At 43.2% G+C, this 14637-nt stretch overlaps 1 protein-coding gene across 13 annotated transcripts in view; it reads left to right on the top strand.

Annotated features, from left to right (window-relative positions):
* The first annotated feature begins 228 nt into the window (after positions 1-228).
* Positions 229-14637, top strand: part of LCOR (ligand dependent nuclear receptor corepressor) — an 81290-nt gene continuing 66881 nt past the window's right edge. For 3 of the 13 annotated variants that reach the window (XM_055790174.1, XM_055790150.1, XM_055790157.1), the window contains exon 1: positions 267-394. Coding sequence is in view for 4 of the 13 variants with exons in the window: in XM_055790120.1 (XP_055646095.1) it covers positions 302-398 (97 nt within the window). In the remaining 9 variants the exon portion in view is untranslated. Of the gene's footprint in view, positions 399-14637 lie in introns of all 13 variants that reach the window. The other 10 variants (XM_055790120.1, XM_055790107.1, XM_055790170.1 and 7 more) reach the window with 8 other exon arrangements.

The raw sequence follows: 14637 nt of genomic DNA, 5'->3' as shown, positions 1-14637 counted from the left end.
CGGCGGGGCGGGACGGCCCGGGGGGCACACAGCGCCCCCGGCGGGCGGGCGCGGCGGCGCCGCACGTGCGGGCAGGTGGCGGCGGCGGGGCGGGCCGGAGCCGCGCAGGCGCGGGGCGGGCAGGGGCGCGCGGCGGGGCGGGGCGGGGCGCGGCCCGGCGGCGCCTGCGTGGCGCGGCGAGGCGGGCGCTGACGGCGGGTGGGCGTGGCGCGGCGCGGCGCGCGGCCCTTCCTTCCCGTCCCTGCCCCCCTGGCCGTGCCCGCCGCCGCCCCCACCCCCACCCCCGCCCGCCGCCCAGAAGATGGCGAGCCCGTGCGGGCGGCAGCAGTGCTCCATCGAGAGGCGCGGCGTCCGCCACCAGCTCGATTCGTGGCGACACAAGCTCATTCACTGTGTAGGTGAGGGACGGCGGCGCGGCGGGGAGGCCGGGCCGGGCCCCGCGGTGGCGGCGGCCGCCGCGGGGGAAGGCTCCACCGGTGGGGGGGGAGGCCCGTGAGACGAGCGGCGCCGCGGCCTGCGGGCCCGCCTCCCTCCCCCCGCCGCGGGCCGCCGTGAGGCGAGCGGCGCCGGGCCGGGCCCCGCCCTTCGCCGGGGAGGGAGCCGGGAGGGGGGTCCTGCCCTGCCCTTTTGTGCGGCCCCTGTCAGCGCCGCGCCCGCTCCTCCCCGCCCGGCCCGGCCGCGGCCCCTTCAAACTTGTTTACGGCGGGGCCGGGGCCGCGCCCGCCGGCGGGGAGCGGCCCGCCTGTCAGTGCCCATCCGCCGCCGCGGGAGGCGAGGCGGGTCCGGCCCGGCCCACCTGACCCCGGCCCGCCGCCGTGAGGCGAGGCGGGAGGGAGGGGGGAGCGAGGCCGCGGAGCCGGCGGCGGCGGCGGCGCGCCCCAGCGGGGGCAGCGGCGGGGGGGCCCGGGGAGCGGGGCGGCGGGGCCGGCGGAAAGTTGTGCATCGGGGTGCCGGATTGACGCCCCGGTTCCAGCGCGGGGCCGCGGGCATTACGAGGATGTGTGATTGCTTCTCTCCCCCCCTCCCCTTTTTTTCCCCTCTCCTCCTCCTCTCTCGTACGCGTTTGTTGTTATGCAGGCTCCTTGCCATCGAGTATGTGGGGGTTTTGAAAAGGAAGTCCCCGGCGCCCTTTCATCTCGTGTAACTTTCTCCACTCAAAATACAGATTTCGCCCTTTTCTCTTTCCCTGGCAAGATATCGAGGTCTTTTCTGCCGGTCCCAACATACACATAAATGCCAGCTCTAGGCCAGTTGATTCGGTGGGTGTCTGCAAAGATAGTAAAATAGGTTTGACAACAGTAGGCTGTGAACTTCCACGGTGATCTTAAAAGATCTCTAACCAGAACACTGGTATGCCTCATCTGGTTTGGCTTCCTTCTTTTAATTGAGCACAAATCCTCATTTTATTTTTAAGTATGCAAATATGGCCATAATCTGCCGGTGACTGCTCAGTGTAGGTAATCTGTAATAACATTCACAGATTCACTTTAGTTCCTTGTGTGCAGAGTTAAACCTCTTATTGTCAGTTAGCTCAGCATCCTAGTTCGTTACCAGGGATTTGAAACACCGCTTTTGGTTACGCCAGGAGTTGTAACTGCTACCATATGTATTTTTGGCTTCGGCTGAATGTTTAAATTTCTCTAATACAAAAGTGTACGTTGGATGCTTGTTAACTCCAGATTAATAGGAGCAATTAACTTGTTTCAAGCATAAAACGATTCAAGGGCAATACATTGCTGAGAAACTCAGACTCTACACAGAAGTGCTGGGTTTTCTTTCCAACCAATTTTTGATACTTCTAGATCGAGTTTATGGGGTTTTATTTTGATTATAGCTTTGGTATGTTTGGAATGTTTTGTTGGCTTCCACCTCTGCTTGAATAGGATTTATTTTACTTGTGTCTCCATTGCTCATCTCTTCTTACCTTGGTTGCTGGGGATCACCTGTTCTAGTCCTTTCTAAACTCCCTACTTCAAGCACGTCATCTCGTCTTCCTCTCGGCCCCTGCTGCTCTGTCGCTGGGTCCCTGAATCCTCCAGTGGAGCTGTCCTGCTGCTCAGAGTTTAACCAAATAGCTGTGAGGCATAAATGGGGTGGGTGGGTGGGGGGAGGGAAGGGGAGTATTGGGGAGTGGGGAAAGGACAGTTTCAAAGCTGCTGTTGAAGATCTTGCATTGGGGTGAAATGCAAAAATTGTGTATGTTCGTTACACAGCTCTTTGGGAAAATCTTGGGCAGCTAGAGAAATTTGTGCTACTTACAGACTCAAGGAAAACACTACGTTAATAAAGTTCTTAGCAACCCTAAGTGCTAAAACTTAAAACAAACAGCACCGCCAACCCCCGCCACCCTCATTTGTACACACCCTGTTCCACTTCCCTAAAGCCATTTAAATTGCCAGCTCCTGGAGAATTTGCTTTCTCCTCTGTCCCTTCCATATCTCTTCCTTGTTGCTTAAATTTGATATAGTTTTGTTCCTCCAGAAGAAGTCCCTCTGTGAAAGTCCCTCTGTGTGTGTTTAACAAAAGATACTGTGAACAATGTTAAGCACAGAGTTCACTGGGATTTTTTGGAGATAAAGTACAAAACCATTTAAAAAAAAAAAAAAAGTAAAAATCGAGTCCAAAGTGTAACAGTGCTATGTGACTTTTATCTTGATGGCACTGTGTCATAAATAGTTTCAACCTCAAATTGATCAGCTTTATGAGATCTCGGGACCTGCCCTATTCCTAGTATGAATCTTGCATAAATTGTTGGGTCATGTAAATTTGTTATTTGTTACCTTTTTCATTTATGATATTTGGTCATAGAATTATAAAAGATTTATTGCACTAGCCCGGGATGTCCAGCTGAAATTATGCTGTGACCTTAACCCCTTGCCCCTAATACATCTCTCTCGTCCTTGTGAGTTTTGACAATGTTCCTTGAGATTTGGAAGTTGACCTGTTAAATGATATAACATTCTGTTTCACCTTAGCCATTTGTAGCAGTCTTTAAGAATTTCTGTAATAAATACTGATAGATAAATATGGGGAAGAAGAATATGGGAAAATCCTTCTTGTTACTTTAGAAATACCCATTCATACTTAGTTCTGAAAGTGAATCTGAGATGTGTGGGATTCTTTGTGTTAGCATCATTCCCTGAAAAGTCATTTTAATACCACACAGTGTGGTAGTCAGAAAAAATAAAGCCTGTGGTTTGAACCAGTGCATTTGGCAATAAAAGTGGCTTAAGTAATTCACTTTCCCCTCTTGCTTCTGCTGCTCTTTTGGACTGTGGCCTCATGACAGTTTGTCAAACTAAACTTGTGCTCTTGAGGGGAGGAAAAAACACAGGAGGGCTGAAAGACCTCCTTTGCCCACAGGGAGCCAATTCAGGGGACTTAGGCCAGCAGAAACATCATCTTTTCTTCGGGGGTAGAATAATTTTTCTGCTAGTGTAGCTCCCTGTCAGGTCAAGCAAATACCAGGTAAAAAGGAGGAGGATGAGCATGCATAGCTGGTAGGAAGGAAGAGTGTGAGAATGCAGCAGCAGAGATACACATCATCTTGAACTGTCAGAGAGTTGCACCTTCGGTTGTGCCAGCGCAGCTTTTTGTGGGAGGTTACTCAGGGAACTGATTTGGCTTAAACCATACTTCCTTGTCATGTGTTTCAAGCCCTTTTTTGAGGGGGAGTGTGGTGGTGCAGCTGGTGAAGGACGGGTCTGGAAGCAGTTCTCTTGATGCAGTGATGAAGTTGAGGGAGCATCATGCTGTGGCCTGGAGTTGGAGGGAAGTGTGGAGAAGGGGTGTCTAAGCTCTCTTTGCGGTGAGATGTATTGGGCTGTTGGACCACAGCGTACGAGGGTAGCCTGGAGTGGCACACAGTGTCTTGATGCCCTGGTAGGACTCTGATTCTAGAGACATGATATGCCAGATGATAACGATTTGATGCTGACATATGTGTTCTCTTTACCAGTCTTGAGTATTAGTGTCTTTCTCGGTGGCCAAAACCAGATACTTAGAGACAAATGTATGTGATGATTTTATTCTTTTAATATTTTTTTTTTCCTTCTCCCAGCCTCCAGTCACCTTCTGTTCTGACACTTGCTGAATTGGAAATGGTTGTTGAGATCACATCAGCTAAGGAATGGGGAGTTTGAGGGAGGAGAGAACCCACAGATCCCTGAAACCCTCCTGACACCTTTTATACAGGCAGTAATAGCATTGTAGTGCTGTGTGCTTACTGGAGTGATAATTTGAGGTGGTCGCATGCATTTCTACTAGCTGGTGATGCTTGGCCCTTTGTTAAATATTAGCTGTACTCTTATAGACTCCCTGGCTGAATTACAGCCTGTGTTGGGGAGGTGGGGGCGGGGAGGGGAATGTGTTAGTTCTCTCCAGTAGTGATCCTTGTTTTAGGAGCAAAATGATGATTTAAAGGGAAAACTTGTAACATTCACCTAAGATCTCCAGTCATCTTGAGCTCTGTCAGTGTTCCACTGAGGTGCTGCTTAGCTGTTGATTTTACCCTTAAGCTGTCAAAATAAGCTGAAGTACTTTTTTTTTTTTTTTCTTTTTTTTTCTTCTAATGATTGTTGCTGGTGAGATCCTGCAACCTAAGTACCTGATCTGTTTCTGTGTACTAATTTGTTGAATAGTAGTGGTCTTCCATGACCTTTAGATACTTAGGACTAAAGTGTGGAAGAAATATGATACATCAGGAAGTATTAGAAGCTAATATTAATCAAGAGGTGTGTAACAGTTGAATAATTCTGAAATCTTTATTACATTTTCTTATCTTGATTACTTGGGTATAGTTCCAGCCTGTATGTGATATGAATTAGTTGGTGCTTCCAAACATGTTATCTCATTGTTTTGGAAGTTGGCTTGAGTCTCCAAGTGTTTTAACGTAGTTCTAGTTCAAAGGGCAGATTGTCTTTCTTTGTTCCAAAATGAGAAGGCTTGTTATAGCCCTGATGTTGATGAACAATAATAATAAAAAGCAAGTTAAACTAAGGGCTAGTAAAAGTTGGAATGTAGGGCTATTCTAAACTGGTATCTGTTTTAGATATGCCCCCAGCCATGTCCCCATCAAATGTGCAAGTGGTAGTTTGCCTTATTTCAACCTGCATGTAACGTAGATGCAGCTTGCGGCTTTTTTTATTAATAATTGTACAGCAGCTTTACAGTGTGGTAGCTGAAGGCCTGTTCAAGAAGATCTGGTCTACACACGAACATTTTTGCCTGTTGGCAGGATGGATACAGAGAGGGAGAATTACCCTTTTATGACGAAATTATGCCAGAAAAAAAGAGGCAGCTGTCATTTAAAAATAAAAATCTTTAGTTGTAAGGAGTGGAATTTACAGCTTGATATTTAGCTTTACTTTAAATGTGCATGGAAGGATGGTATGCATCTGAAGAACAGTAGAAGTTGAACTGCGGGGGATGAATCTAGATCTGTTTCAAATATCTCTTTGGATTCTCTATAAATCACTACAGATTTGCCCTTGCTTCCCTATTTGCAAATGAAGAATAACTTCTACCCTGACAGGGACAATATCAATCAAACAAATGCATACTCAAAAAAATGTTGGTAATCGCTTCGTATTATACTATCTTGAGTTCTTCTGGTGGCTGCAACATGAAATTTTGGACTTAGCCAAATCACTTTGTTTTGCATTTCAACAAAAATCTATTTTAATTTGTGTGAAGTAGCAACTATCACTGCAAGGTAGGAAGTTTCCTTCTTTGGACACGTTCATCCTGCAGGAAGTATAGGGGTTTTTTGACTTAATTTTTAACTAAGACCTAATGACATTTAGAGTTCATCCACTTTTAACAGAACTTCTCAAAATGAATTACAGTAATCCATTCTGTGCATGCAGGAAATAGTCCAAATCCACCTAGATAAGATCTTTGTACTATTTATATTGAGATATATGTACTACAGATTTACAGCTTTGTGGTACAGCATCATTTTAAAAGAATGCCTGAAGGACTGTACTAAATTTTTAAGCTATTTTTTGGCGGTTTGTGCCATATATTGATGATACTCCAAATACTATTATGTACAGAAATACAATAACTGCACTTTAATTGAATGGATGATACAAAATCCTAGTTCTTGTGCTCAGTTGTCTAAATCCTTATTGCGTAATACTTAAATGGCTAAATTCTCTGCCATTTTAGGCTATCTTACACCCAGACAAGTACTGTCTTGTGGGATTTTTTTTGGTTGATTTTTTTTTTTCTTTCTTTATCTGAGAACTTGTGTTCTTTCATGGCTAACATAAAATAACAGTGAGAATGCTTACTAAAAGTCAGTTTAAGCAAGGTTTGAGGAAAACCAGGCGTTTAAAAGGATAAAGAAAGGTAGCCCTGTCATACTGATTGGGGCGGAGGAGACACTACTGTAGGATTTTACAGGGGACTTTCCAGTCCTCTTCCTCACCCTTCTATGTATATATGTTTTCACTCTTAAGAGGATGAAGCTTTGGTTCTCAAAGGTTACTGGGATGGATATTTCTAATTCTCTGAGAAATACAAAACTTCTGGGATTTTCTGAGGGCAGGGTTGGATGGGATGGGCTGAGCCAATCTAGGCTCTGCCTCTGGCTGAAAGGGGTCGTAGTGCTTGTTTTTACTAAACAGACAGAAGGCTGCAAAACCAGCTAATCTTCTGGTAATGCTTAGTAACCTGAGTCATCCTAGCTAGGAATGAGATGAGCAGGAGAGCTCATCTGAAGCACTGGATGGGATCACGTCTATGGGATGAAGGGGAGAGGAGAACAGAATAGCCTCCTCCAGAGGCAGGGAGTGTAAACTCCCTGTAAGGTTTGCATCTTCTGTCTTGTAACTGTGCTACAGACTGTGGTTATGTTTCACAGCAGTGCTGTCTAAGCTGGTTTAAATAGTCCCCTCTGTGCTGGCACAACTATGTGTGACAGCTTGGTGAATCAGTTCCCTGGCTAGACCTGACTGGAAAACAATCTTTTTTTCTTTCTTTGCTACAACATCTGCAGAGGATGGAGAGGCAGAAAATGAAGAGTTGAGGCTATTCAACTAGTATTGACACACATGCACAAATCCAAGTTGTCTTTTGCTGAGTAAGTGCTAATTTCTGTATGCATCGTGTTAATTTACAGTAGCAGGAAGATTGCTTCATTCTCCCTATTCAAAGTGCCATGGGCTATACCATGCTCTCTCCTTGATGATTAACTGTGGGCTTTGCTTTCCCAACCGTGTTGAATGCTCTCGTCCAGTACCTCCATTAATGAAGCTGCAGCTTTACACTGCCTCTCCCTGGTATCCCTGCAAGCCCTCTGGGGTTCCTCAATTCTCTCTGATAAATCCATGTGGCCTCAGCTTCTTTTGGGAAATGAGAGCTTAAGCGTCTTCCTTTTTCTCTTGAAGAATGCTGTATTGTTCTTTGTCTGGACATCTTCGAGTCATCTGCCTTTTACCTTGGATTTATTTTGCCTTGTATGCTCTGTAGTATCATCATATGCTCTTTCATGGTGAGTTGACAAAAGGAAAAAAATCAACTCTCAAAGCTCAGTAGGAGATTTAAGTTACACATCAGCACTCAGCACTGCCAGCATACGAAAGACAAAGCAGAGGTTATGGTGTTTCAACATTTCTGCAGGACGCCACTTCCTATGTGGTAAAATTGCTATTAGATGATGTCTCCATGTGTTTTTTCCTCTCCTCTTATAGAGAAGAGAAAAGATGGTACTCCTGTTGCATTTTTCCAGAAGCGGTGGCAAAGTGGCTGCACAGGGGAGACTTGCAGGGAGACAAAGGATGTTCCTTATGCCCTGAGGACCATGATATTTTATGGGAGGGAGAAGAGGGGGAGAAAAGAGGACTGGACAAGAGCCTAGTATTCATTAACAAAGAAAGCTTTCAGAAGCTGAATCCAGCAGTGTGGAAAGACATCAGAGGCCACCAGGCAATCTTAACTCTTGAGTTGAGTTTACTAATGAAAAATTTCCTGGTTCTCTTTGAGCATTTTTTTGCATATGCTTATAGTACAGGCATTTCAGTATCTAGCTGGAGAGGATTGTGTTGGTGAGTGTATCTGATGTGGTCTTTCACTCTCCTCTGCTGTTACTAGGTTAGGGTGGTGGTCATGTTTCGAAAGAGGAGTAACTGCCAGAGTAGGAAGAGGAACAGGCAGTCAAGCTACAGAGTTCTTCATTTCTTGGTTTCTTTTTTTGTTGGTTATACTAACAAAAGATGTGGAAGTTTCAGCCCACAGCTTGCAATTCCCCAGTCTAATACTTCCAGGCCGGTACATAATGCTAATGCTCTTAACCTGTTCTCCTGAGCACATAGTGGTGTGTGTCGGTCTGTAGCAGTGTGCTGTTTGGCTCCCTTTGCTGCTGTATATACGTGACAGGCGGCAGCTCTCCATGTTACCTGTGTAATACACTTTGAGTTCAGTCTCCTGCCTTGCGAGGACAGAGTAGTTCCGCAGCAATTCATATGCACAAAGCTCTTATGTACTCCACCTGTGCTTAATGTGCAGACAAACATGTGGGTTAGTTTTGAAACTTTGTGATGAGATAGCCACAGGTTAGTTGGAATAATGTGCTTATATGCTTCAACTGGGGAGTCTTGTGGGCAGAAGAGCACTCTTAGCCTGTGCTCCTGTGTTCTGCGCTCTTGTAGGTCTTAAAAAATATAAAAATATGTTGGAACACACAAAATGGATTGGCTTTGTTTAAATGCTCATAGCAAACTGGCTTACTTGCCTCTTGGCTCCTTTGGCAGTTATTTTGTCCTTTTCATGAACAAGTTGAAGATAAGCTGATGTTATAGCAGACATTGTCTCAAGTTTGGTGATCTCCTGGGTTAAGATTCATAATTGTGGCAAAAATGATGAAAGCTGTGTTCTAGGTGATGTTTCATCGTGACCTCTAGATGCGTTTCTGAAACCATGCCATTGTGTCCTTTGCATGAACAAAACTCTTCACCGAGGTGCACACTTAATAACTTCCATTTTGCTCTGCAAAAGCGAGAGAGTAGAAAAGCATGGAGGTAATTTCCTTTTCTGACCTAAGAAAACTTAAAAGCAATCTTAAAGCAGTGATTCCATTTACATCCTTTAGAAAAGGTGGAGCATAGCTACCTTATCCTGAGCTTTCTCCTGTATATTTTGAAGTGATTAGTGAAACTTAAGTTTATATGATACTTTAATCTCTTTTCTGGGGTTTCTCACAAGGGTCTTACTTATTTCTTATGGAAAAAACCAGCCATCTGATAGTCTTCATTTCCAAAACAGACAGTGAAGAAAACTTGTCTAAGAAAAAACTTCTACGCTTTTGTTTTGATGGTAGTTTCTTGATCTAATTGACCTCACTGCTAAGTAAGGGGAGTGCCCCTTGCTGATTTAAACGTCCTTTGGGAAAGTTGTACTCCTGCTCAACTGGAAGTGGAACATTTCAGTGACCTTAGTTATCATTTATCTGCATACTGTAGCTTAATATCTTTTAAAATATTACAGGTTTGAGTGAATAATGGAGAGGTGTGAAGGGGAAAAACTAAGTGTGAAATGTTGGCTATGTGTAGGTTTAGATGAGTATCCATACTTCAGGATGTGATATGTAAGACAAGTGTACCAAGCCTTCTCCTGAAGGGAGAAAAAGTATTGAAATGTTTCCCATGGATATTTAGTTTATTCTAGCTTATACTTGGGGGACAAAATTATAGCAAGTATAACACTGATTTTGGTATTTCTGGTTAAATGCTTAACTACTGCCCTCACATTTCTGGTTTTGTGTTGGTTTTTTTGTTTTTTATGTTTTTCTGTCCTCCTTGTCATCCTGTGCATTCATACAAAGTAATACAGATGTAACTGTCTGGTAAGATGCTATGAGAACCTAGTTCTCAGATCTTACAGGAGTATTTTTGTAAACTCTTCACAAAATCTAATCCCTTGGTCTTTCCTCTGCTATTTTTGAGTGACGCGCAGCAATTGGGGAGTGAACAGCTTCAGTGCTCAGTTGAGACAGGCCATGCGGAAGTCCATTTTGCATAGGATCTTTTGAATCTAACGGGAACACTGTATCTCTTGAACAAACCTAAATTGTTGAGCGAACTGTGTTTTGCTAGGGCTCTCTTAAATCAGTGGCTTTCAACCTCAAGCTGGCAAGAAGCAACTGTGGAAATACAAAGCTATTGCCAATAGTTTAAATTGCGTGGGGTCTTTATGCTTTTCAGGAGCCCACAGTTTGAAAATTACTGCTCTAAATGATTTGTAAACAAAGGCTGTTTTTCCTTTCCAAAGTGGCTGTAGGTGTTAGGGAGTATGAGCTGACATTTAGTCATCTATTAGATTAGGACTGAGTTTTATCTTTCCTTTCTCTTCTCATAGCTAATTATTTAAAAGTACATTTTTATCCAAAAATAGATATCATGGAGGAGGTTAACCCTGGAAGACTTCAACCTGAAAGCTAACTTCTGGGAAAAGGCTAGTGTGGTGTTATGTAGGTCTGTTTTAAGTGCTGCACTCCCTGTACTCAGGGCTTCTGTATTTTCTTTTTCAAGAACCTTGCTGTGAAGCTCAGACTCCTGCTATAGAGTTTGTGTTGGGTCTAAAGATCTCATTAGCACTCTTCCCTTAGATGGCAGTGAAAGAGAACTTTGACTGCACAGGCTGGGGTGTAAACTGTAGTCCCTGTGAAGTGCATTGGCAGATACCCTGAAATAACAAGTAAACTAAGTTTCTAGTCTTGAAGGTACGGATTTCTTTGTTTTAATGACTAGAAGGTATGTGGAAGTATGGAATGGACGCTAAGCTGTTTGGTAATCCCTAGGTGCACTACTGTTACGGGTATCAAAGCCCAAATAGTCTCCATCCTGACCATTCTTCCAGCTCACTCTACTTTACTAGAGCCATAGATGAGGTCACAGACTGAGCGCAGCAACAGTACCAAATTGAATATAGAGTTCAGAGGTTACTCTGCTCAACAAGTTACTCAGTTTCAAATTAGATTAAAAATTGACTTAGTAGGTTAAAGATGTTGCAGAACTGTAGTCTACTTTACCATGGAGGCTGCATTCCCTGCCTATAACAGATTGGTTCTTGTTCCTAAATCATCTGTTTGCCTGTGACTAATCTTGAATTTGTATCTTCCTGCTGCTTGTACTTTGAACAGAATTCTGTGCTCGAAGTAAGAACAGCAGATAGGGCTTTAAATTTTCTCAACCCCTTGTAGCCCAAGGACTGCTCCTGCCCCTAGGATTCAAAATATCTTGTGCAGCTTTATGTATAGTGGGAGATGGTGGAAGGGTAGGCATGTAGGGAGAAGTCAATCACAGCTGCTTTAGTCTATACTTACTGGCATGTTGATGAACTTTAGCAGCTAAATGCGCTTGTGATGACACCTCACAAACTTCAGAAAGTAAGCAGTTATTTTTGGAAACTTTTTTTTTTCCAGGACTAAAACTACTAAACCTACTTAAAAAAAAAAAAAAAGTCTATGCAAAAACACTAGTTCCCAAGAAACCGGCACCTTCTGCTTACCATGCTCATGGGTATTTCAGCATCCTAACCCTAAACCTTGCTTAATGTTCTTTTCTGTCTGTCCTTAGCTTTCCATTGCTGTAAGGGAAGAGAAATAGTTCCTTCATATTCAGTTTGGGGGAAAAGATGAGCTATTCCCTGATCTCATCTTTAAGGCAGATAGATCTTTGCTCTCAGCATGCTGTGGTGCTGCCTAGGAGAGTTTTCATGATTCTGCTTGTAAGCAGCAGACAAAGCTAATTTCAGAGCTGGTTTGTACTGACAGATTTGAAGGGTTGAGAGTGCTGAATTTATTGCATCGTTTTGAGATTCTGTTGGTGGTGGCAAAACTTTCTTTTAAAAAAGTTTTTTTACCAAAGTTAAAAAACTTTAGTAATTTAAACTAATTACATTAAAGAATCCTTGCTTTGAACACTGGTTTGCTGCCTCATAGTTTTGCCAGTGTAGCTATATCGGGGTCTGTTTGTAAGCCAGGTCCTGAAGTCAAGGTCTGGCTTTAGTGAGAGGTCCTAGGTTAGGCTGAGCAGGGTGCGTGGGACCCTAGCTGTGAGTGGGCCAAACCGAAAGCCATGCATGTGGGTATGTGGAGAAATCCTGCAAGTGGTGTCTTGCACCTCTGAGCTGCAAACTGTTGATTTGCAGTGTGGAAGGGCACTGGTGCCTGCATGAGCAGCTTGTGGTTAGGTGTGACAAGTGCGGCTCTCCTGTAGACAAATTCCTGCTTTTTGTCAGCATGGCAGCCAGTCTGCAAATGGACGGTGGCTGTTAGCGTAGTAACTAGCTCACTCTCTGCTGTCAGTTCACGCTCACTGTAGGGTCAGGGTCTAAAGCAGGAATGAGGCAGATGGTCTTGGGAGCATGATCTTTCACTTCAGGTGGCCTCACAGAAGGTCGTAAGCTTACTCTCATTTTCAGAATGACATGCAAAATACTTGTCTACAGGCTTTCAATCTCCTTGGTAATGCATTCTTTTACTCAGGTGGATCCTCCCTCTTAGTTCAGTCTGAGGGGAGGTAGACAAGATAGCACCAAGTATGAACTAACAGGACATCATAGCCTTGAAATATGCTAAGAGTCTTTCCTTTTGGAACCAGTGAGGGAAAATGAATGTGTCTCTAAAACTAGATCTCTTTTGAAAATCCAGATTTAGCATAAATGCGGGTCAAACTTCACAAAGAATAGTTTCAGAAAAGGAGATGATAAACTTTAATAGCTGTATAATTACTTGCCTTGTTTGAGTCCACTGAAGGAATGTAAAGGTGCATCTAAAACAAAGAATTAAAAATTTCTTGCTGTTCAGCCTCTGGATTAAGTTGGCTATGAGCGCCATACTAAATGGTATAGTTAGTTTAGTTGAGAGATATTTCTGTGAAATCCAGGGACAAGAAAGGTGGAAGGTCAACCAGAGCAATGTAATGGATTTTGCATAAAAATATAGCCTTAACTAGATATTTCTAGTGGTGTGGTGGTTGGTAGTTTTTCTTTATTTTGTTTTGGGAAGTTTTTTTGGGGTCTGTTGTTTTTGTTTTGGTTTTCCTTTATTTTTTTTCCCCTGATTTTTGATAGGGTGGGGGTAAGCGTAACTAAGAGACTTGTCTGAAGGGAAATCATGGCTATTTAGTTTTAAGGTACTGGAACTACAGACTAAACTCTGATAGTCTTCCAAACACATCTTAATGCATATTTGGGAAATGGACAAAATATTTCCCACTATACGTGAAAACCAGTTTCAGATAAGTACCTGTCATTTTCCCATGAGAGAGAAAGAAGTATATTCTTTTGAAGCTTTTGCTTATTAAAGTTCTCACTTGAAACTTGGGGGATATTGTCTGGGGAGAGACTAGTGGGAGAAGGCAGGCAGATTCTGTTTTTTAAGCTTAGGAAGTCAAATAGAAGTTACCTGGAAAACTCATTAACCAAAGACAATAAGCTTTAAGGGTTAGGACAGCATAGAGATTTGCCTATGTAGATTTGTCAGAGAACCTTTCTTTTAAGGAGATCAATATCCGGAAATAGTCCTCAAGTATATTTAATAGAACCGCTGCTGGCTTTTGAGTCTTGAGTTATTATTATTCCAGAGTAAAGTTAAACATTATGCTATTTTTTTAACTGTATTGCATCATAGTAATGTAAGCAAGTTTGTGGAGTCTGGTTTCTGAAAAGGCATGAAATTACTCTGTGTGAAATCACTATTCTACTGGAAAATGTTGAAATGTATTATAGTTTATACATTCTAAACTTGATGTTTAGTGAGTGTAGAAGATGCTACAGGAAATGTTCAGTAGACTTTTTTTTTTTTTTTTTTTTTTTCCTTTTTAAATAAAGGAGAGGTTATACTAGAGCAGCTGTAATTAAAGCATTTCACCCTGACTCTGAAGAAACTGCAAGTCCACTTACAGGCCTTGCCAAGCTGAATTTGCATTGCATTTATAGTGTACAGGTTTGGGTAGTAACTCTGATGGTAATTTATGAGAAATAACAATTTTATGTCATTTAACCTAAATGTGCAGTGTAGGAGAGTACAGTTGTTTAATGCTGGCCAATATAGAGGGTTCTTCAGGAAAGGTCTTCGTTTCACCACTGGAAAATAGAATACACATTCAAGGGATGCATAGCAGTGGAAGTGAATTTTCTTGTAAAAACACAATTTGTGGTTACACCGTGATTTTTAATCTAGCGCAGGTTTAAAATGCTGCAGAGAAGGGTAGTTGTACCACCCCCTTTGTGCTAGTGCCCTCACTTTGTGTAGATGTGTGGTGGGTTTGATCAGGGAACTGATTCCTGAACAGTCTTGTATTACCATGCAAATGCAAGATGAGTGAGCATCTGAGGGGGTGGGGAGGTGTATTTATCATGGATTAAAGTGCCAGGTGATCAGTATATCGTACCTTCAAAACATTGAAGATGTGCTGCACAGCAGACTTCCTGTCTACAGTAACCTTCAAATTGCAGTAATCTGTCTTCTAGTAGCTTGGGATAAGTGAGTTGTGGAATTTTGAGTCTTCTTACTCTGCTTCTCATAATTAACAATTTACATGGAACATTTTGCAATCATACATTTTACATGCCTGTGCATTTTACTGCTGTTGAATTTCTTTTCCTCCTTTAAAGCAATTGAGTCAGGCA

Source organism: Falco peregrinus, chromosome 1 (genome assembly GCF_023634155.1).
Source record: "Falco peregrinus isolate bFalPer1 chromosome 1, bFalPer1.pri, whole genome shotgun sequence".
Taxonomy (NCBI): domain Eukaryota; kingdom Metazoa; phylum Chordata; class Aves; order Falconiformes; family Falconidae; genus Falco; species Falco peregrinus.
The sequence above is the reverse complement of the archived record's forward strand: the minus strand, read 5'-3'. Positions and strand labels throughout refer to the sequence as shown.